The sequence below is a fragment of the Hylobates moloch genome, unplaced genomic scaffold (genome assembly GCF_009828535.3).
Source record: "Hylobates moloch isolate HMO894 unplaced genomic scaffold, HMol_V3 SCAFFOLD_1, whole genome shotgun sequence".
NCBI lineage: Eukaryota > Metazoa > Chordata > Mammalia > Primates > Hylobatidae > Hylobates > Hylobates moloch.
This window is the reverse complement of record NW_026652276.1, coordinates 39,775,317-39,797,568: the sequence shown is the minus strand read 5'-3', so window position 1 is coordinate 39,797,568 and position 22,252 is coordinate 39,775,317. Positions and strand designations below refer to the sequence as shown.

Sequence of the window (22,252 nt, the reverse complement as noted above, 5' to 3'; positions counted from 1 at the left end):
CCATGCCTGGCTAATTTTTGTATTTTTAGTAGAGACAGGGTTTCGCCATGTTGGCCAGGTTGGTCTCGAACTCTTAACAGGTGATCTGCCCACCTCGGCCTCCCAAAGTGCTGGGATTACAGGCGTGAGCCACCACGCCCAGTCCAATACGACTTTTGTATTACACAGCTTATCCTATTTGTCATTCATACGTAAACTCATTCATGTTACAGAAATACAGGTCGTAGCAGTATATATAGTTTTTTTTTTTTAATGTGTATTTTCTGGTCTCATATGGTGCATTTCTACTTAGCTGATTTTTCTTCTTAGGAAAACCAATTACAGCTCTGACTACAGGCCAATTTGAGTAAAAAACAAAACAAAACAAAAAAAACTTTAAGGTGTTAATTTAAATGCTTTTCCTAGATGCTATCTTACTAATTTATTTTCCCCTTTCTTCCCAGCCTGTCTCGATATAGATTGAAATTTAGCGCTGATAAAGTAGACACAATGATTGTTCAGGCAATTTGTAAGTATAGTACATGCAAAGTCCGATTTGTTGCTCTGTCCTTCATGCGTTTTCATACTGTTGAAACTATCTTTTATGATTCTAACTGTTGAGAAAGAGAAAGGAGGCCAGGTGCGGTGGCTCAAGCCTTTAATCCCAGCACTTTGGGAGGCCGAGGCAGGTGGATCACCTGAGGTCAGGAGTTTCAAGACCAGCCTGGCCAACATGACAAAACCCTGTCTTTACTAAAAATACAAAAAAATTAAATGTGTATGATGGCGTGTACCTGTAATCCCAGCTACTCAGGAGGCTGAGGCAGGATAATTGCTTGAACCCAGGAGGTGGAGGTTGACTATTTGGAGATTATATGAATCACAGAATTAACATTACGTTAATTCGTGTTTTTCCATGAAAATGTTAAAAACGTAAGTGGAATCTTTGTAGTTGTGTATTCTGCTATGTCATTAAATGGTTTTTAGAAAGCTCAAAAGCTGCCGGGCACGGTGGCTCATGCCTGTAATCCCAGCACTTTGGGAGGCTGAGGCGGGAGGATCACCTGAGGTTGGGAATTCGAGACCAGCCTGACCAACATGGAGAAATCCCGTCTCTACTAAAAATACAAAATTAACCAGGCATGGTGGTGCATGCCTGTAAACTCAGCTACTCGGGAGGCTGAGGCAGAAGAATCACTTGAACCCTGGAGGCAGATGTTGTAGTGAGTCGATCGCGCCATTGCACTCCAGCCTGGGCAACAAGAGCAAATCTCCATCTCACCAAAAAAAAAAAGCTCAAAATCTTAATCATTTTTCTGTTTTAGAAATGCATTCGGCCGTGGCTCACGCCTGTAATCCCAATACTTTGGGAGGCCGAGGCTGGTGGATAACCTGAGATCAGGAGTTCGAGACCAGGCCGACATGGTGAAACCCGATCTTTAGTAAAAAATACAAAAATTATCTGAACATGATGGTAGGCGCCTGCAATCCCAGCTATTCAGGAGGCTGAGGCAGGAGAATCACTTGAACCTGAGAGGCGGAGGTTGCAGTGGGCCGAGATTGCAGCATTTCACTCTAGCCTGGGCAACATGAGCAACGCTCCGTCTCAAAAAAAAAAAACAAAAAGTATTCGGCTGGGTGCAGTGGCTCACACCTGTAATCCTAGCACGTTGAGAGGCCGAGGCGGGTGAATTGCCTGAGCTCAGGAGTTTGAGAGCAACCTGGCTAACATGGTGAAACCCTGTCTTTACTAAAAATACAAAAAAGTAGCCAGTCGAGGTGGCATATGCCTATAGTCCCAGCCACTTAGGAGGCTTAGGCAGGAGAATCACTTGAACCCAGGAAGCAGAGGTTGCAGTGAGCTGAGATCATGCCACTGCACTCCATCCTGGGTGATGGAGTTAGACTCTGTCTCCAAAAAAAGAAAAAGAAATGCGTTCAACCAGCAATTCCTTTCCTAGATTTATACCCAAAAGAATTAAAAACAGAACTGAGTCGCTTGTACACCTATGTTCATAACAGTGTTATTTACAAAACCAAACAGTGGAAACAACCCAGATACCTTTTAACAGATGAACGGATAAACTGCGTTGTGGATGCAGCTTGAATGTCCCTAATCTGAAATTCAAAATGCTCTAAAATCTAAAACTTTTTGTGCTACCACACAAATCCACAAGTGGAAAACTCCACACCTGACCACACGTCAAAACTTTGCTTTATGCACAAAATTATTTAAAATATTGTGTAAAATTACCTTCAAGATTTTGTATATAAGGTATATGTGAAATGTAGATGCATTTCCTGTTTAGACTTCGAGTCTCATCCTCAACCTCATACGTGTTTGCAAATACTCTGAAATACTGCTGGTCCCAAGCATTTTGGGTAACGTACACCCAGCCACTACACACAATGGAATGTTAGTCAGCCTTAAAAAGAAATGAAATTCTGATACATATTTCAACATGATAAACCTTGAAAATATGCTAAGTGAAATAGTCACAAAATACTGCATGATTCTACTTATATGAAGTACCTATTTTAGGTACTTCATATAAGTATTTTAAGTGAACTCAGTATTTTAAGTGAACTCAGAGACAGAAGTATAGAGATAACTAGAGGTTGGGGGGAAGGTGGGAATGAGTTACTGTTTAATGGGTACAGAATTTTTCAGTTTCTGATGATAAAATTGCTCTGGCAATAGTGGTAATGGTTGCACAACATCATAAGAATACTTAATGCTACTGAATAGTACACTTGAAAATGGTTGAAGTGTTATTTTTTATTATTATTATTATTTTTTTTTGCGTCGGAGTCTTGCTCTGTCGCCCATGCTGCAATGCAGTGGCACGATCTCAGCTCTCTACAACCTCCACCTCCTGTGATCAAGTGATTCTAATGCCTCAGCCCTCCAGAGTAGCTGGGACTACAGGTGTGCACCACCATGCCTGGCTAATTTTTGTATTTTTAGTAGAGATGGGGTTTCAGCATGTTGGCCAGGCTGGTCTCGGACTTCTGACCTCTTGATCTGCCTGTCTGCTGGGATTACAGACATGAGCCACCGCGCCCAGCCTGAAGTGTTAAATTTTATGTTGTGTATATTTTACCACAATAAATCCCTTTAAGTTCCCGGGTTTTTTTGTTTGTTTTTAATCTACTACAGCCTTGTTAGATGACTTGGATAAAGAACTAAACAACTACATTATGCGATGTAGAGAATGGTATGGCTGGCATTTCCCTGAACTAGGAAAAATTATTTCAGATAATTTGACATACTGCAAGTGTTTACAGAAAGTTGGTGAGTAATTGGTTCATCCTTTAAGGCATTGAAAGTAAATGAATTTGATTGCATCCTAAAACATGACATACAGCATTTTGTTAAGCAAGATTCCCAGGGTTTTTGCAATTTCTATGTATTTGGGAAGTGTAGCAATTTAGTGTCTTAAATTTAAGAAACAAAATGAATTTTAACTTAGATTTTGATGGCCTATAACATGACATTGGTACCTAATACTAAATAGCAGTATTGCCATCTGTACTGTTAATATACAGACGAACTTGATTGTTGATTGTTGTTAACGTACAGAGGAACTTGATTGATGGTTTACTTGCCTTACGAATTACTGGCCCCAGCTTCAGTATAAAATTGTCTGTGACATTATTATTAGTCCTGTCTTTTTAAAATTTTTGCCACTTACATTCTGTAATAAGTGTTGTGGCATATTTTGTCCTCTTTTTACTCTGATTATTTTTTGGAGGAAGGCAGTGGGAAGACTTTTAATGTCTAAACTTAAACCCTTAAATGAGGAAAACTGTTATACTAGGTCAAACGTCTTCATTTTTTTGGTTGTTTTGTTTAGGCATTCTTTTCATTGGCTTTCTAATTTTTCTTTTGACTGTTTGCTGGATTTTATATAATTTGTTGAGTGATTCTCCCTCATCCTCTGCAAACATTCCATAGGCGATAGGAAGAACTATGCCTCTGCCAAACTCTCTGAGTTGCTGCCAGAAGAAGTTGAAGCAGAAGTGAAAGCAGCTGCAGAGATATCAATGGGAACAGAGGTTTCAGAAGAAGATATTTGCAATATTCTGCATCTTTGCACCCAGGTAAATTTTACTCCTGGAGAATCTAGTTGTGGTGTTACCAGCTCTGTAGTACTAATTTTTCTGATGGCAATGATGATTTTTACACTTACTGTTGTTCACCTGATAACATAAATATGAGGGTGTTCAGTCACTACCTCATCTGATGCCATCATGATTTGTATACTTAAAAGGGGAAAATACATATTAAAAGGAAGTAATTTACAATCATTGTCTAAATAATGAATTAACCAAAAATCAATTAAGGTGGCAGAGAAGGCCAGGCGCATTGGCTCATACCTGTAATCCCCACACTTTGGAAGGCCGAGTCGGGGATTCACCTGAGGTCAGGAGTTCGAGACCAGCCTGACCAATATGATGAAACCCCATCTCTACTAAAAATGCAAAAATTAGCTCTGTGTGGTGGCGTACACCTGTAATCCCAGCTACTCAGGAGGCTGAGACAGGAGAATCACTTGAACCAGGGAGGCGGAGGTTGCAGTTGCAGTGAGCCAAGATGGCGCCATTGCATCCAGCCTGGGCAACAAGAGCAAACTCCATCTCAAAAAAAAAAAAAAAAAAAAAAAAGAACTACCAGTTAACACATGTTTGCTCTGTGTTAGCTGTTATGTCATAATTCTTTAATAAAATAAATTCATTTAATGCTCCCAACAACTTCTGGAGGCCCACACGAATCCTCTTCATTTGACAAATTAGGAAACTGAGGCTCAGGGAGGTAACTTGTCTGAGATTGCACAGGGAATGGCAGAATCTGAATCTGAAGCCAGGGCCATCTGAATCCCAAATGAGTACTATTTCCACAGTGTTGAAATGAGCAAGTTCATGAATCAGGGCCATTTAAAATGTGGCTAAGCGAGTTTGATTACTTAGGCTCCATTGGTGATTAAGATCAATGGTAGCCAAGAAGGACTGCAGATATTTTTGAATTTCCACAAACGAGGGGTGTGACTATAGAATTACATATGTATGAGATTAGACAACCAATTTCAAGAGCCACACACAAAAATTAGTCTCATTGCATTTTAGCCAGGGTTTATATATTTGAATTGTAAATTCAGAGATCCTTTCTCAGTTCATATCTCTTTACAACTCTGTGATAATAGCTCTTAAATTAAAATAGGCTCTCTCTTTCAATAGAAGAAACCAGAAACCTAAAATTCACATTTGTTCATTGTTCTTTTGTAATGCAGTCATTGACTTTCTTATATGTGTAGCTTTAAACACAATTTCCTCATCGCCCAAGTAAATCAAGAGAAAATGGCTTCCCAGACACAGTTTTTAAATGCACCAGTTTTGTTTAAGGCGTGAAAATTGTGAGAATCCCATAGATCCAGGGTGATGAATCACTGCTTCCACCAGTCACTTCCCCAACCTGCAGCTGGAGTTGTCCCAAGCTCCTCTCTCCTGCACCCCATAGGCAGCCATCCCCTCTCACCATGACGCCACTCTCCTCTGACACGCAAGGGAACACCTGCCAAAGGGTGACTTCACCATACCCAGTCACTCTGACAACAGCCCAAATAAAACCATGTCAGTCATTTAAACCAGAAACAACAGTCCAACAGGGCTGGGGAATTCAAAGTCATAGGAAAGACAGAGAGAAAGAGGGAAGAGAACTGTCGCCACAAACAATTAAAACCCAGGCACAAATACCTTAATGTAGGAAATGCAGGGAGAAGGAGGCAGCAAGAAGGGAGGAGTCAGGAGTCAGAAGGGACTGGGTTTGAGCCCAGTACTTACCGGATGTGCAACCTTGGGAAACTTACCTACCTTCTCTGATCTTGTTGTCCTATATGTAGGATAGAATAACAGGACCCAACACATAGAGTAGTTGTGATTCTGAGTATTTATGTAAAACACTTAACACCTAGTTAGCACTCAATCCACGTTAGCTGATAATATATTGTATCATTGATATAGGATTACATGGTAGGTCTATGAACATTCTAGAGCCCAGTAAGCTCCTCTCTCTGGCAAACTGAGCAGAAAGAGCCTTGGATTCCAGTCCTGGTTTTGCCACTGGCCAGATGAGGCAAATCACATTACTTGGTGTCAGTTTCCAATTCTGCCAACTAACAGCGTCATTTCAATGCCTTCCAAAGACCCTTTTATAGCTCTATAATATGGTATCTTTTCCTTTACACAATGTTCAATACCAAATTGGCAACATAAGTCACAGAAGTTTAAATCTCAGGTGTTCAGGAGCCTCTTCGGAGGACCAATTCTTCTCTCTGTCCCAGGAATCTGTAGAGGGTAGACTGGGCAGGTTTCGGGGCCTGGCAATGGTTTGTAAAGCCTCCCTCTTGAGTGCTCTGGCCAATCTGACTGCATCTCTCATAAACATTTTAGGCAGTGACATGCTGCCTTGAAATTCTTCCTTTCAGTAGAAAAGTCAGATCTGTCAGGAGGAGTATAACTCCCTGCTTTTGATTTCTTGTTAAGAACCCAAGATGGGAAAACAATGCAAGGAGATTAAAAAAACAAAAACAAAAACAAAAACTTTGGGGCAAAGGAAAATACATACTCTAGCAGCTGGCTGGCCAAGGTGCCTAAGTGAAAAGCACCCACAGTGCTGCACACTCTGACTATAAGTTTATCTCTGTATTAAGGTGTCTATAGCTCCACTCATGAACAGCAGCCACATGCAGACTAAATCAGGCCAGACCAGAATGGAATAGTTTTTTTTGTTTTTTTGTTTTTTTTTTTTTTTTTTTTTTTTGGAGACAGAGTCTCGCCCTGTAGCCCAGGCTGGAGTGCAGTGGCATGTTCTTAGGCTCACTGCTACCTCCGCCTCCCAGGTCCCAGTTCAAGCGGTTCTCCTGCCTCAGCCTCCCGAGTAGCTGGGATTACAGGCACGTGCCACCATGCCCAGCTAATTTTTGTATTTTTCGTAGAGACAGGGTTTCACCGTGTTGGCCAGGATGGTCTTGAATTCCTGACCTCGTGATCCACCCGCCTCGACCTCCCAAAGTGCTGGAATTACAGGTGTGAGTCACTGTGCCTGGGTTGCTTAGAATCTTTTAAAAATACAGTTAGGTTGACTAAGATTTTCAGGCAGTGGACTAAGTGGTTTACATACATTACATAATGAAGTCCTCACTGCAGCCATTTTATAGAAAACTGATGTTAGGATCACGAGGTCAAGAGATCGAGACCATCCTGGCCAACATGGTGAAACCTTGTCTCTACTAAAAATACAAAAGATTAGCTGGGCCGTGGTGGCGGGCACGCCTGTAGTCCCAGCTACTCCAGAGGCTGAGGCAGGAGAATCACTTGAGCCCGGGAGGCGGAGATTGCAGTGTGCTGAGATTGCGCCACTGCACTCCAGCCTGGGAAAAAAAAAAAAAAGAAAAGAAAACTGATGTTAGGCATAGGTGATATACCCAGTACCCAGGGTTGTGTAGCTGCTCTGTCATAATTGAGGGCTCCAGTGTTTTAGACAGGAATTTTTACTGTTTTTACTCATATGATATTTATTACTTACTTTATTCCTTATACCAGGTGATTGAAATCTCTGAATATCGAACCCAGCTCTATGAATATCTACAAAATCGAATGATGGCCATTGCACCCAATGTTACAGTCATGGTTGGGGAATTAGTTGGAGCACGGCTTATTGCTCATGCAGGTGATGGTTTTAATGAAATTTATAAATATGAGTGTTTGAAGTATTTTCTGGTTAGGATTTTGTTTACATCTTTAAACCACCGCTATTAAAGAAATTTTAGCTAATAACACAAAAGTAGATGGTATGTGGGAGATCACTAAGGGCCAAGTGTTCAATGATGATTTCTATTTGTTTGCCTGATTTCCTTTTGGATAATGAAGGCATCTTTAGTCACTACCTCTTCTGAGACACTTGTGGTCCATTGTTAGAAGTTTGTTAGGGTTAATTAGAACAATCAGATGAATGCAGGAGGATAAAAGAATTAATATTTTCATAATAAAAACTCACTAGACCTAGATTTGAATACAGTTTTTTTTTGTTGTTTTTTTTTTTTTGAGACGGAGTCTCGCTCTGTCGCCCAGGCTGGAGTGCAGTGGCGCGATCTCGGCTCACTGCAAGCTCCGCCTCCCGGGTTCGCGCCATTCTCCTGCCTCAGCCTCTCCGAGTAGCTGGGACTACAGGCGCCCGCCACCACGCCCGGCTAGTTTTTTTTTTTTGTATTGTTAGTAGAGACGGGGTTTCACCGTGGTCTCGATCTCCTGACCTCGTGATCCGCCCGCCTCGGCCTCCCAAAGTGCTGGGATTACAAGCGTGAGCCACCGCGCCCGGCCTTGAATACAGTTTTAAGAAATCACTGTAGAGGATTTGTGCCCTCGATTGATTACCTTAGTTTCACTATTGAGTGTGCGTATGTAATATATTTGACTTTCAAAAATATTTTCAACAACTGATTTATAATAAAACTTTGTATATGTGTATGGCAGTATTATAAGGATGATATGCTATAATTAAAATGCTATGTAATTGAATACCTACAAGTACAATGAAGTACTGATTCATCATTTTTATGTTACTTGGAGACATTGTTATAATCCATCAAAAAAGATCTTATATATCATCTGCATCAGAGTGTTTAAAATGGCATAACTCCTTTTTTGTTTGTTTGAGACAGAGTTTCACTCTTGCACTGGCTGGAGTGCAGTGGCTCACTGCGACCTCCGCCTCCCAGGTTCAAGCAATTCTCCTGCCTCAGCCTCCCAAGTTGCTGGGATTACAGGCGTGCGCTGCCACCATGCCTGGCTAATTTTTAAATCTTTAGTTCAGACAGGGTTTTTGCCACGTTGGCCAGGCTGGTCTGAAACTCCTGACCTCAGGTGATCTGCCCACCTCAGCCTCCCAACGTGTTGGGATTACAGGCGTGAGCCACTGCGCCCAGCCTGGCATAACTCCTTTAGCTGCATCATTAATCAAAGGTTTCATTCAAGTGCCCTCAGCCATAAGATCAGATGATTTCATTGTCTCCACCCATTTTCATAGGTATAGCTAAACTTGTAGCAATAAGCAATGGCAGGAGTTAATAGAAGTATGTATTTGTTGGCCAGGCTTGGTGGCTCACGCCTAATAATCCCAACACTTTGAGAAGCTGAGGTGGGTGTATCACCTGAGGTCAGGAGTTCGAGACCAGCCTGGCCAACATGGTAAAACCCCATCTCTATTAATAACACAAAAATTACCCAACCTTGGTGGCATGAGCCTGTAATCCCAGCTACTCGGGAGGCTGAGACAGGAGAATCGTTTGAACCCGGGAGGTGGAGGTTGCAGTGAGCCAAGATTGGACATTGCACTCCAGCCTGGGTGACAAGAGCGAAACTCCATCTCAAAAAAAAAAAAAATTGAACTATGTATTTGTTAAACTTTTAAAACTATGTCTAGTACTTAAGTTCATAGCATTAATATTGAGTCTGTTTTCTGACAGGAAATATTCTATACAGCATATCCAACTAAGCAGCATGTTGATAACAATAGTCCCCAGCTATTTATGGGGATATAGTCTAAGCTCCCCTCTCCAAGGATGTTTGAAATAGAGGATAGTACTGAATCCTATACTGTATATGCTGTTTTTTCCTAAACATACATATCTATAATAAAGCTTAATTTATAAATTAGGTACACTAGGATATCAACAACAGTCATAATAGAACAGTTATAACACTATGCCAATGGGGCCGGGTGCGGTGGCTCACGCCTGTAATCCCAGCACTTTGGGAAGCCGAGGAGGGTGGATCACGAGGTCAGGAGTTCAAGATCAGACTGGCCAAGATGGTGAAACCCCATCTCTACTAAAAATACAAAAAAAAAAATTAGCTGGGTGTGGTGGTGGGTGCCTGTAATCCCAGCTACTTGGAGGCTGAGGCAGAGAATTGCTTAAACCCGGGAGGCGGAGGATGCAATGAGCCAAGATCGCGCCACTGCACTCCAGCCTGCGCGACAGAGCGAAACTCTCTCTCCAAAAAAAAAAAGCATAACTATTTTTGTGCATTGGTTACTTGAATATAAGCACTGCAGTACTGCACAACGGAGAGGACTACGAAAGTGACTAATGGGTAGATAGGGATGATTCATGTCCTGGGGGGAGCTGAGTGGGATAGCAAGAGATTTAAAACTTAGGAACTATTTATTTCTGGAATTTCCTTTTTAATATTTTCAGACTGCAGTTAACCACAGGTAATTGAAACCACACAAAGTGAAACCACAGGTAGGGGACTATTAATAGATACTTCTAGGAATATCTCTTCCTAATAAATGTGTTTGTAGGCTTTTTCATATCTAAAGCAATAGAACATTTGATACAATCTCAGAAAGCAGGGACCTCATTAGTGTTCGTGTATGTGACATTTATGTCACTTCTGTAGTATACTAATGGAATTTAGAATAGCACTACCATCTCTCAGGTGAATAGAAACATTGAAGTTAATAAGCTTAACCTTCAGTTTGTCCTAGGCATTCATTGCAAACCTGCTTGTGCTAATGAAGGAATTAGAAATGAAACATCAAGATTTTTAGGGAATTCTGGATTATAGAATTCTATATTATATGTGATTTTTATTTATTATTGTGGCTATAATAATTCTATAGGTCTTTTGTTCTAGTACGTGGAACATTCATATATTTGGAGGTGCATTCTTTGTAACTTTTTTCTTTTGTAGGTTCTCTTTTAAATTTGGCCAAGCATGCAGCTTCTACCGTTCAGATTCTCGGAGCAGAAAAGGCACTTTTCAGAGCCCTCAAATCTAGACGGGATACCCCTAAGTACGGTCTCATTTATCATGCTTCACTTGTAGGCCAGACGAGTCCCAAACACAAAGGAAAGGTGTGTTGTAGGATTTTGCTTTGTTTTTGAGGTTGGACTTTTTCATTTTTTACAACCCATTTTTCTTCTACTCTGTAGTAGACATTAAATCTTCTATTGTCTCTTTCTTGTTAAATAGAGAATGATGAGTTATTTAAAAAGCACTTTGTACACTGAAAGATAAGGTTAGAAGAAACTGTTATTGGTTGAATTAAAGCCAGTTTCTTCCATTGTGTTAGTATTTTTTTTTCCCCTAGAATCTCCCTGTGGTTGGCACACTGAAAATATTATCTCTGGCAGTAAAAAAAAAATCTAACATTTACGAATCATAAAAAATAGCATATGCATTATGCTAAAACACTTTGACAGAATTCACTAAACCTTTTTTTTTTTTTGAGATGGAGTCCCGCTGTGTCGCCAGGCTAGAGTGCAGTGGCTTGATCTCAGCTCACTGCAACCTCCAGCTCCCTGGTTCAAGTGATTGTTCTGCCTCAGCCTTCTGAGTAGCTGGGATTACATGCACGCGCCACCACACCCGGCTAATTTTTGTATTTTTAGTAGAGATGGGTTTCACCGTGTTGGCCAGGCTGGTCTCAAACTCCTGACCTCCTGATCCACCCACCTCGGCTTCCCAGAGTGCTGGGATTACAGGTGTGAGCACCCGTGCCCGTCCTAAATCTTTAGTAGCCTTATGAGATGTAGGTATCTCTATTTTACAGATGATGAAACTGAGGCTTAGACAAGTTAACTACTTTCAGTGTTTTTGAAAGATGTGTCATTTAACAGAACTAAACTGAAAATTGATAAAATTTAGAGCAGAGTGGTGAAGGAAAATAAAGGGTTCAAGAACATAAAATGTTAATTAGGTGGAAAAAGAACCAACGGTTTTTTTTTGTTTTTTTTTTTTTTTGAGATGGAGTCTCTGTCGCCCAGGCTGGAGTGCAGTGGCGCCATCCCGGCTCACTGCAAGCTCCGCCTCCCAGGTTCACGCCATTCTCCGGCCTCAGCCTCCCATGTAGCTGGGACTACAGTGGCCCGCCACCACACCCAGCTAATTTTTTGTATTTTTAGTAGAGACGGGGTTTCACCGTGTTAGCTAGGATGGTCTCGATCTCCTGACATTGTGATCCACCTGCCTCGGCCTCCCAAAGTACTGGGATTACAGGCGTGAGCCACCGCGCCTGGCCAGAACCCACACATATTTAAGATTGTTATGAGGAAAAAGATGCACTTGTTTTCAGTGACCTCAAGGCACAGCACTAATGTCACTGAGTAGAAACTAAAGTTTAAAAATATTTTTTAAAAAAAACCTAGTTTGGGCTAATATTTGACATGAATTGCTGTAAAATCTTTTCAGCCACAGAAGTGTTGGTGGTGATATATGGCCATTAGATTGTGGCAAAGGTTGAAATACAACGGATGATTTGAATTGTATGATTCATAATAGTTTTATAACTCCTGATTTTAAAACATCCAAGTTATTGAGGATTTTACATCTGAACATGGAATATAGTTCTTCATGTTTTTCTATTAGATTTCTCGAATGCTGGCAGCCAAAACTGTTTTGGCTATCCGTTATGATGCTTTTGGTGAGGATTCAAGTTCTGCAATGGGAGTTGAGAACAGAGCCAAATTAGAGGCCAGGTTGAGAACTTTGGAAGACAGAGGGGTAAGAACACATCATGCCTATTCCAGAAGTATTACTTGTCAAAAGTTAATAAACTGAGTAAATTTATTAACTTCATCTGCTAAACAGTTTTATGATACTTATTAGTATGTCTAAAGTATTCTTTTTGGGCCTGCTGTTAACAAATGCTATTATTTACCAAGAATTGATGTATCCAACTGCATTTGCCATTAGGATATGCTATCCAAAATAACAAAACAAAAAATAGCAGAAATCGCTGTTTGCTGGCCCACTGATTCACTATAGACTGTATAGTGTATTATAAAGAGATTATAACTTAGAATTGTATTTGTGATTTTTCCTTCTTAGATAAGAAAAATAAGTGGAACAGGAAAGGCATTAGCAAAAACAGAAAAATATGAACACAAAAGGTGAGTACATTTAAGTGAGGATGGGGTGAATAGTTTTTTTAAATGTTAATTATTGACAGTAATTTTTTATTGTAAACTTCACCTTGATGTGCCCATAGTTTTTTCAGATTTATTTATTTGACGAAAATTGTGTATGTTTATTGTGTACATGTTGTCTTGGAAAATGTGCACATTGAGGAATGATTAAGTCAAGCTCATTAACATTCATTGTCTTATGTACTTTTTTTGTGGTGAGGACACCTTAAAATCTACTTAGCAGTTTTCAAGAATATAATACATTGTTAGCTGTAGTTAACCATGTTGTGCACCCCTAATTTTTTTCCATGCCATTTAGTTTTCCACATTAACTTCTACTAGTTTTCATTCATATGCATATTTAATTTATTCATTTCCAGATACTGATAGTAAATTTTTTTAATCTAAAGTTCCTCTATAATATGTTCTTTATCAAAAAGTTCACTCAGCCGGGCACAGTGGCTCATGCCTGTAATCCCAGCACTTTGGGAGGCTTAGGCGGGCAGATCACCTGAGGTCAGGAGCTCAACACAGGCCTGGCCAACATGATGAAACCCCATCTCTACTAAAAATACAAAAAATTAACTGGGTGTGGTGGCGGGTGCCTGGCTGAGGCAGGAGAATTGCTTGAAACCCAGGAGGTGGAGGGTGCAGTGAGCTGAGATCGCACCCCTGCACTCCAGCCTGGGCAACAGGAGCAAAACTCTGTCTCAAAAAAAGTTCGTTCAGAGTTAATCCCTACAGAAACCTATTCTGTAAAAAGTATAAAGACAGAAAACAAGTCTAAAAATGCCTGAGGTATGATAAAGCATTCAAACTTACTATCAGATTAACAAAAGATTTATATGTGGAGGGGTATTTGAGTTATCATTTGAGGCAATGTTCAGTGCTGGTGAGGTTGTGATGATGGAGGTAGAATGTGGTATAGCTATTCTAGGAAGCCATTTCACAGTATGTATCAAGATTCTTCAAAATGTTCCTAGTCATTAACCCAATAAATTAAACTTTCAGGAGTCATAATTCTTCAAGTTGTTTTTTTTTTTTTTTTTTGAGACAGAGTCTCTCTGTTGCCGGGCTGGAGTGCAGTGGCACGATCCCGGCTCACTGCAACCTCTGACTCCCCGGTTCAAGTTACTCTCCTGCCTCAGCCTCCTGAGTAGCTAGGATTACAGGCATACGCCACCACATCCAGCTAATTTTTGTATCTTTAGTAGAGTCGGGGTTTCATCATGTTGGCCAGGATGGTCTCGATCTCCTGACCTCGTGATCCGCCCGTCTCGGCCTCCCAAAGTGCTGGGATTACAGGCGTGAGCCACAGCACCTGGCCTCCTTCAAGAATTTTAATAGTAAAATCTTACAGTATAAGTGGATGAGGAGAGTAATATATAGAACAGTACCAATTATAAATACATATTTAAGTATAATTTAGTGTTTTCTGGAGAGAAATCAAATGTGTTTCTGTGGGCATTCACATTTTCTTTTTTGTGAATTTTCCAAGCTTTCTATAATAGCTATACATTCTGCAGTATTTACAGTCTATAACTTATCTCTAGTTGACAAACATGGGTCTTCGTTTCTTAAATTATGAATGTCTTTAACCTATAAAAATTAAATAGTCATGCAGTTTACAAGTCTGCTTAAAAAACAGAACATTTTTTAGCTTGTTTTGAACCAATTTTTTTAATGTTCCTGTGCAATTAGTGCTTTTTACTTTAAACATACACGCTTAAAGCATCAGTTCACATTTTAGGCACTCATTTCAGTATTTTCTTTCTGCTTACATTAGAACAAAAGCAAATGTTGGGTTCTAAGGAATCTTTTCCATGTGTATGTATTTGTATCTTTTCTTGTTCTTGTGATCTTATGATGAAGACTTCTATACTAAGCTTGGTTTAGATTTTTTTTTTTTTTTTCATTGCGCAGTGTTCTGAAAGTTGGATTGGTTCAGTTTTCACTTTCTAGTTAGGTGTGAAGACATTTTCTCCTTTCATTTCCCCCATGCTGATTGAGTGTTTTCCTGTACCATAGTAACTACATTGATTACTAAATCAGAATTCATTTAGCTCACCACTTCTCTTGAATGTGATTGACCTACTTGAAAAATATTAATACCTTTAACTTTTGGAAACTATTAGTCTTCATAAACTACCCTAAAGCCACTAAAATGAAACAACATTGTGTGCTTATGTAAGTATTATCTAATGGCATTTTCTTTATCTCTTGAGAATTATTTCAATTCCAGATACTTGTAGAGATTTTTCTAAAACTTTTTGGGTCTTTCAGTGAAGTGAAGACTTACGATCCTTCTGGTGACTCCACACTTCCAACCTGTTCTAAAAAACGCAAAATAGAACAGGTAGATAAAGATGATGAAATTACTGAAAAAAAAGCCAAAAAAGCCAAGATTAAAGTTAAAGGTTAGTTTGAATTTTTTTTTAACACAACTTATACTCATTTCTCTAGAACTGTGGATTTTGTGAGTCTTAAAAGTACATGTCATCGCACTTTATTATAAAACTGCTCATTGAACGCTAATGGTGTTTTAATAATGCCATTATGTTCTCTGGGAATATTTATGATATCATTAAATTTATCAGACTTCACAGAGGAAATATGAGAAGTTTGGTCAAATTAGGTATTTTACTAAGAGTTCCAAAACTTCAGTTTCTCCTCCGTGAACTATTTTGAGAATTAAGAGAAAAAAGGAATGTGTTTTCTAAATTGGTTGTTGAAAATTTTTTGTTTTATAGTTAAGAATGAATATAGAATTGATGGAACAGTGATTTTCTTCATTGTTTCTCTTACACGGAGTGGACTAGAAGGAATACATACTGGTAGCCTGCCGTCATAGTTACAATATCTAATAGGTGCTCACCAGTTAACTAGGCTGTCTTGTGAAGTTGATAAGCAGACGCCTCATTATTAGTTACACCTGGGTTTATTGAACACCTACTAGCAAGTCTAGCAAAAGAGTAAAGCATTAACACAATGATTGCTTTAACTTGGTTTCTAAGTAGCTTAGTGGTCAAAAGTGTATGATCTACAAATGTCGATAGTATACTTGATAGAGAAAACAAACAATTCATTTAACTTTTATGCTTCTTTTTATTGAAAAGTAAGGAGATCCCTAAACGTAGCATTTGAGGCACCAACTCTGTCCTTTGTATCCTCAATTGTGTATCCAATAAGCTTTTCCAATTTATTTGTCAATTTTTCATCCCACAATTTCCCCCCTTTCCCCCCCCCCCGCCCAAGAGAGTCTTTCTCTGTCACCTAGGCTGGAGTGCAGTGGCACAGTCTGGGCTCACTACAACCTCTGCCTCCCAGGTTCAAGCAAGTTTCCTGCCTCAGCCTCTTGAGTAGCTGTGATTACAGGCACGCACCACCACGCCCAGCTAATTTTTTATTTTTAGTAGAGACAGGGTTTCACCATGTTGGCCAGCCTGGTCTCAAACTCCTGACCTTGTGATCCACCCACTTCGGCCTCCCAAAGTGCTGGGATTACAGGCGTGAGCCACCACGCCCAGTCCTCCCCCATTTTCTATGTGACAATTCCAGTTGCTTTGGCCATCAACCTTGACTTTTTTCTCATAACTCAATCTAGTCTGACAGCAAATCCTCTCAGTTCCACTTGAAAGTATGTGGTAGCCACAGTGGAACCACCACTAGCTTTTTAAATCTAAATTTGTTCCAGCCATACTGGCCTGCTTGCTATTTCCTGAACCTATTATCATCCACTTATCCCACCTGCCCTCCCAACACGCCTTATGACTTAAGCATCTGCTCTACTGTACCTGGACGATTTTCCCTCAAGATACATGTATCATTCATTCACTCCCTCACCTCTTTTAGGTGTTTGCCGACCATTCTGCCCAAAATGGCCATATATACTGCCCTTTTCCAACATTCCCCTTCCTGCTTTATTTTTATTCTTACCACTTTATTATGTAATGTATCGTTTATGTCTCTCCACTCTGCCACTAAAATAAAAAAGATTCATAGGGAAATGAATATTTTTGCCTTTTGTGCCTTGCTCGAATTGTTTAGTACAGAGTCTGGCATGAATATTATTTGGTCACTGAATTGCTGAATTTCTCTCTCTTTTTTTTTTTTTTTTTTTTTTTTTTTTTTTTTTTTTTTTTTTTTTTTGTGAGACAGAGTCTCCCTTTGTTGCCCAGGCTGAAGGGCAGTGGCATAATCTTGGCTGACTGCAGCCTCCACCTCCTGGGTTCAAGCAAGTCTCCTGCATCAGCCTCCTGAGTAACTGGGATTACAGGCATGCGCCACCACGCCCGGCTAACTTTTTTGTATTTCTATTAGAGACAGGATTTCACCATGTTGGCCAGGCTGGTCTTGATCTGATCTCCTGACCTCAAGTGATCCTCCCTCCTCAGCCTCCCAAAGTGCTGAGATTACAGGCGTGAGCCACTGCACCCAGCTGGTCACTGAATGTCTAATAATAGCTATGTGTTGAGTCCTTATTGTAATGTGTGCTAAGCGTTATACTTAGTGCTTTCTATGCATCATCTTTTTAAATCTCAGTAACAATCCAGTAAGATAAGACATTCTTAAGTTTTATAGATACGGAGTTTTACCAAGGGTAAATACAATTTTTCAGGGCTGCAGCAGGTAGATTAAACCCAGGCCTTCTGACTTCAGAGTGGAAGCTCTTAACCATTTCTAATATAATTGACTCTCTTCCCAATAATGATTGGAGATCAGATGATCTTTGTTTTAATCCTGATTTTTATACATGACTTCATGATCGTGAGAAAATTGCTCTGAGCTCTATCTATATCATTTGTTAAAGTTAGTGGTAGGCCTTGGAGGACCTTCCCAATTATAAAATAAACAAAACAAACTGGGTAGTTGATGAGAATGACAGAAAAAAACTAGGACTCATACATTTTTGGAAGGAGTGAGATCTGATACAGTGTTAATTTGTTGTGCCTTTACACTTACCCTATTCAGTTGAAGAAGAGGAAGAAGAAGTGGCAGAAGAAGAAGAAACATCTGTGAAGAAGAAGAAGAAAAAGGGTAAAAAGAAACACATTAAGGAAGAACCACTTTCTGAGGAAGAACCATGTACCAGCACAGCAATTGCTGTATGTTTGTTTTTAATTATCGGCGTTCACTTGGAGGGGCCAGTTCTCCACATTTCATTCTATTTTCTATATCAGAAATGAGCAAGCATTTTAAAAAATGGTTTTCATTGATGGGGAGGTAAAAGTGAAATGGCTTTGTATTTATATTATAAAAGGCCATTTTACAAATCTAGAATTTATTACTAAAAATCAAGTTTGCATTGAGGGGAAGAGTATGATTTGCTGAAGCTTACTTTTATAGGTGGGTTTTTCATATTTTCAATTTTAATCTTTTCCCTAAATTTGTTTTCAAGGGAAACATTGATTTTGCATTTTATAAAGAAAAGTGATTACTCACCTATACAGTTACAGCTCTTTCAAAGCATTCTTGTTGGCTATTTTCAGAGTCCAGAGAAAAAGAAGAAAAAGAAAAAAAAGAGAGATAACGAGGATTAACAGAAAGGAATTACGATTATATCACCCGGACACATCATGCTTAAGATTCAACTGGGAGCATACCAGGGATGCTGTCTATAACGTAATCAAGGGAAGGTTCAGTAAAACAAAGTGATTTATCATCTATAACTTCAAACCTATTTGTGTCTTGACATCAGCTCTGCTAACCTTATGTCATCATTTCTTAGAGTCTTTGATATACAAATAAAATTTTCTTTGTATTTTAAGACAATTTTGTGATCTCTTTATATCTTAGGTAGAGAATCTTTGGCTCTTTCTATAGTTTGCCATGTGATGATTATTGTTTTGATAATTACAACTGAAAAGTGAGAGTTGTTTTGAAATTTAATCTTTTGGAAGGCAGTTATTAAGTGGACCAATTCAAGACCCCACTCTAGTGTGTTTCTTTTGCCTTTTTATTTTCCACCTATAATCTTTCTACCTCTCTTTGTTTAAATAAAGATTTGTTTCTTATTCAAATTTTAAAATTAGGTGAGCAAAACTTTTCAGTTCAAAAGGGTGGGAGACAGTATCCCTCCCTTTACTGTTTGCAATTCTAAAAGGCATACCAAAATAATTCTTAAAACCCTGATTTGTTTTTAAAGTAGTCAACCTGAAGTGACTTTTTTAAAGGTTGTACAAAGTGATCATAAAGGAGAATAGAGAAAAAATAAGAAAAAAAAAAGTGCCAGTGGGAATGAGGTATAAAGTAGGACAATAGAATGGCAAAGAGAAACCTTTATTTCTGGGTGGTAGTGTTGAATATGCAAACAGAAGCCTGGTAGACCACCTTATAGTCATGACAGTCATGAGTTTTACAGCACTGTTATGTATTGCCAGTTTGTGTATGTCATAGACATCATACTAAAGCCCAATTCAGTAAAAGCTGTTGGTGGATGGAAACTAGAATGACTATGGCTTTTGAGTTCCACCTCTGCTTTTCAAGTCAACAGCCCCTCTTTGGTTTCCTCATTTGTAAATCACGGATAATGGTCAATTTTACCTCTCCCAACTGGGAGGTACCCAACTGGGTAGAAAATGAAATGACATAAACTTTCAGAGATGTTACTAGGCTTCAAATTTAATTTGCTTGAAGTAAATGTTGATAAAATACATGCAGCCATCCCTAGACAAAATTACATAATAAAGCTGGTTATCTTGTTCCCAGGAGAACATTGTCATTTTTGCATCACCCACTTGTACTGCAGATACATTCCTAATTTAGGACAAAACAGACTTAGTTTATGACCAACTTTTGATGAAAATGGCCTAACCACCTACCCAGCTATATAGTCAAAAGGTTTACATGCAAAACAAGATAGGTTTTTGAGAAACCTAAATAATAAACTAGTTATTTGAATAGTCTTCTGCAGGCCCAGAGAAAGCATAGTTAAATCATACAGTAACCACCTCTCATAAGGGCTGAAGGTTTAACTATTTAAAAAACTAACCAAAAGGTAGGTTCTTCTTCTACTTGGTACTTACTATTGAAGCACTTCTAATGAAGAGCCTTGTGAACTTAGTTTGAAATTGGAAACTCGGGTGAATTTTATATGCCTGGTTTTGATTAGTAAATTTGAAGAATTTCTGTGGCTGCACCACAAAACTCTGCTGAAAACCTACTGATTCTCCATTTCTCTTCAGAAATGTAAATTTCTATCTTCCAGTGTAAACTCCTGTATCTGTCCATTGCCTTCTGGCTCCTCAGCACGATTACAAGGCCCTTGAGTGAGCTGTCCTCTCTCTTCCAACTTCGGCGCTCTGTTCCTGGGCTCTTTTAGAAAAGATTTATTTGCTGCCCGTGAAGGGTTCTCTGATCCATCTGTTGCTTCTCTGTGGCCATTTTCAGACTTGGCTCAGGCTCATCCTTTATCCCAGCTGTACCCCTTAGGATAACGTGGAGTGGGCCAAATGTCTCAAACCCTAACTAGTGTGCATAGGAATTATCTAGAGACCTTGCTTGATAAAATGCAAATCTGATGCTCTATTAGTGCCACCAGAGCAAAATAAATAAATAAATAAATAAATAAATAAAATGCAGGTCTGGGTTGGAGCCCAAGATTTCCTCATTTTTCACAAGCTCAGGTGGTGGTAGATGAGGGTCCGTGTGCATGGTAGCAAAGTACTAGGATAAATTACTTAAACTCTCAGAACCTGTTTGCTTATCCGAAACTGGATTTCTCTGAGAATTAAGTGACAATGCTTGTGAAGAGGTTTATGTGGTAAAGTCAAGATTTAACCCCTAGCTACTTGGGAGGCTGAAGCAGGAGGATCGCTTGAGTCCAGGAGGTTGGGGCTGCAGTGAGCCATGGTCACACCACAGCGCTCCAGTCCAGGTGACAGAGCAAAACCCTGCCTCTTAAAAAAATTTTAAAAGAAGTGCAGTTGACTTCTGAACAATAAGGGACTAGCAGGACTGACCCCCTGCACAGTTGAAAATTTTGCATATGACTTATTATTCCCCCAAAACTTAACTGCTAACAGCCTACTGTTGACCAGAAGCCTTACCAATAACAAAGTCAAAACACATTATGTTATGTATTACTGTATTCTTACCATAAGCTAGAGAAAAAAGTGTTGAGAAAATACTGTTCATTCAGTGGAAGTGGATGATCATAAAGATCTTCATACTTGTTTTCAGTCGAGTATGCTGAGAAGAGGAGGTGTTATGCTGTCTCAGGGGTGGCAGAGGCAGAAGAAAATCTGTATGTGTCAAGAGTCATCTGTAAATTAGAATAGTGGTTCCTAAAACATCTAGAGAACTTTTTAAACAGTAAATTTCTGATTTAGTGGGTATAGGGTAGGGCCCAAGAATTTCCATTTGTTACAGATTCCAGTTGATGGTTGGGGTGACAGCACCTGGACCACTACTGCAAGGACTCCCTTGCCTAGCCCTATAGTTCTCCAAACTAAAACCTAACTTAAATTGATGGTCAAGAAGTCAGGCCTGCCGATTTTGGCAACATGAAAAGCACCAGAAAATCAGCATCAGGCCTCAGTTGTGCTGTTGCACTGTAGGTAATTGAGGAGCTCCAGAGGGCTAGAAAATCCGGTCAGTGCTCTTCCTACGCAAGCTTGGATGGGTACAAGAAATAATTTTTTTTTTGTTTTTTTTTTTTAGACGGACTCTTGCTCTGTCGCCCAGGCTGGAGTGCAGTGGCGCAGTCTCGCTCTGTCGCCCAGGCTGGAGTGCGGTGGCGCAATCTCGGCTCACTGCAAGCTCCGCCTCCCGGGTTCACGCCATTCTCCTGCCTCAGCCTCTCCGAGTAGCTGGGACTACAGGCGCCCGCCACCACGCCCGGCTAATTTTTTGTATTTTTAGTAGAGACGGGGTTTCACCGTGGTCTTGATCTCCTGACCTCGTGATCCGCCCGCCTCAGCCTCCCAAAGTGCTGGGATTACAAGCGTGAGCCACCGCGCCCGGCAAGAAATAATTATTAGCATTGTTTCCTGGCCATAAGAATTTGCTTTTGAAGGGACGAACTTAATTGCTGATACTGCAAGTGTTCTGTGTATAATTAGTATTAAATAAAAGGGAAAAAACTTAGTCATTTTTCTTTCTTCTTTTTTTGAAACAGAGTTTCGCTCTTACTGCCCAGGCTGGAGTGCAATGGCGCGATCTCAGCTCACTGCAACCTCTGCCTCCCAGGTTCAAGTGATTCTCCTGCCTCAGCCTCCCCAGTAGCTGGGATTACAGGCATGCACAACCACGCCCGGCTAATTTTGTATTTTTAGGAGAGATGCGGTTTCACCATGTTGGTC

General features: G+C 39.9%; 1 protein-coding gene and 2 non-coding genes across 6 annotated transcripts in view; all 3 read left to right on the top strand.

Annotated features, from left to right (window-relative positions):
- NOP58 (NOP58 ribonucleoprotein) overlaps positions 1–21,553 on the top strand; it is a 43,642-nt gene extending 22,089 nt beyond the window's left edge. For 3 of the 4 annotated variants that reach the window (XM_032754919.2, XM_032754918.2, XM_058439654.1), the window contains 10 exons: positions 444–508; positions 3,140–3,274; positions 3,938–4,083; positions 7,582–7,708; positions 10,735–10,898; positions 12,412–12,546; positions 12,874–12,935; positions 15,234–15,367; positions 17,922–18,055; positions 18,440–21,553. In XM_032754919.2, coding sequence (XP_032610810.1) covers positions 444–508; positions 3,140–3,274; positions 3,938–4,083; positions 7,582–7,708; positions 10,735–10,898; positions 12,412–12,546; positions 12,874–12,935; positions 15,234–15,367; positions 17,922–18,055; positions 18,440–18,490 — 1,153 coding nt within the window. In that variant the 3' untranslated portion in view covers positions 18,491–21,553. Of the gene's footprint in view, positions 1–443; positions 509–3,139; positions 3,275–3,937; positions 4,084–7,581; positions 7,709–10,734; positions 10,899–12,411; positions 12,547–12,873; positions 15,138–15,233; positions 15,368–17,921; positions 18,056–18,439 lie in introns of those variants that run through there. The other variant, XR_009213713.1, reaches the window with a different exon arrangement.
- Positions 4,145–4,234, top strand: LOC116809938 (small nucleolar RNA SNORD11B). The gene has a single exon (XR_004370098.1). It is a non-coding gene; the product is annotated as a small nucleolar RNA SNORD11B (small nucleolar RNA).
- Positions 7,856–7,939, top strand: LOC116809937 (small nucleolar RNA SNORD11). Its single transcript, XR_004370097.1, has one exon. It is a non-coding gene; the product is annotated as a small nucleolar RNA SNORD11 (small nucleolar RNA).
- Positions 21,554–22,252: the final 699 nt, after the last annotated feature.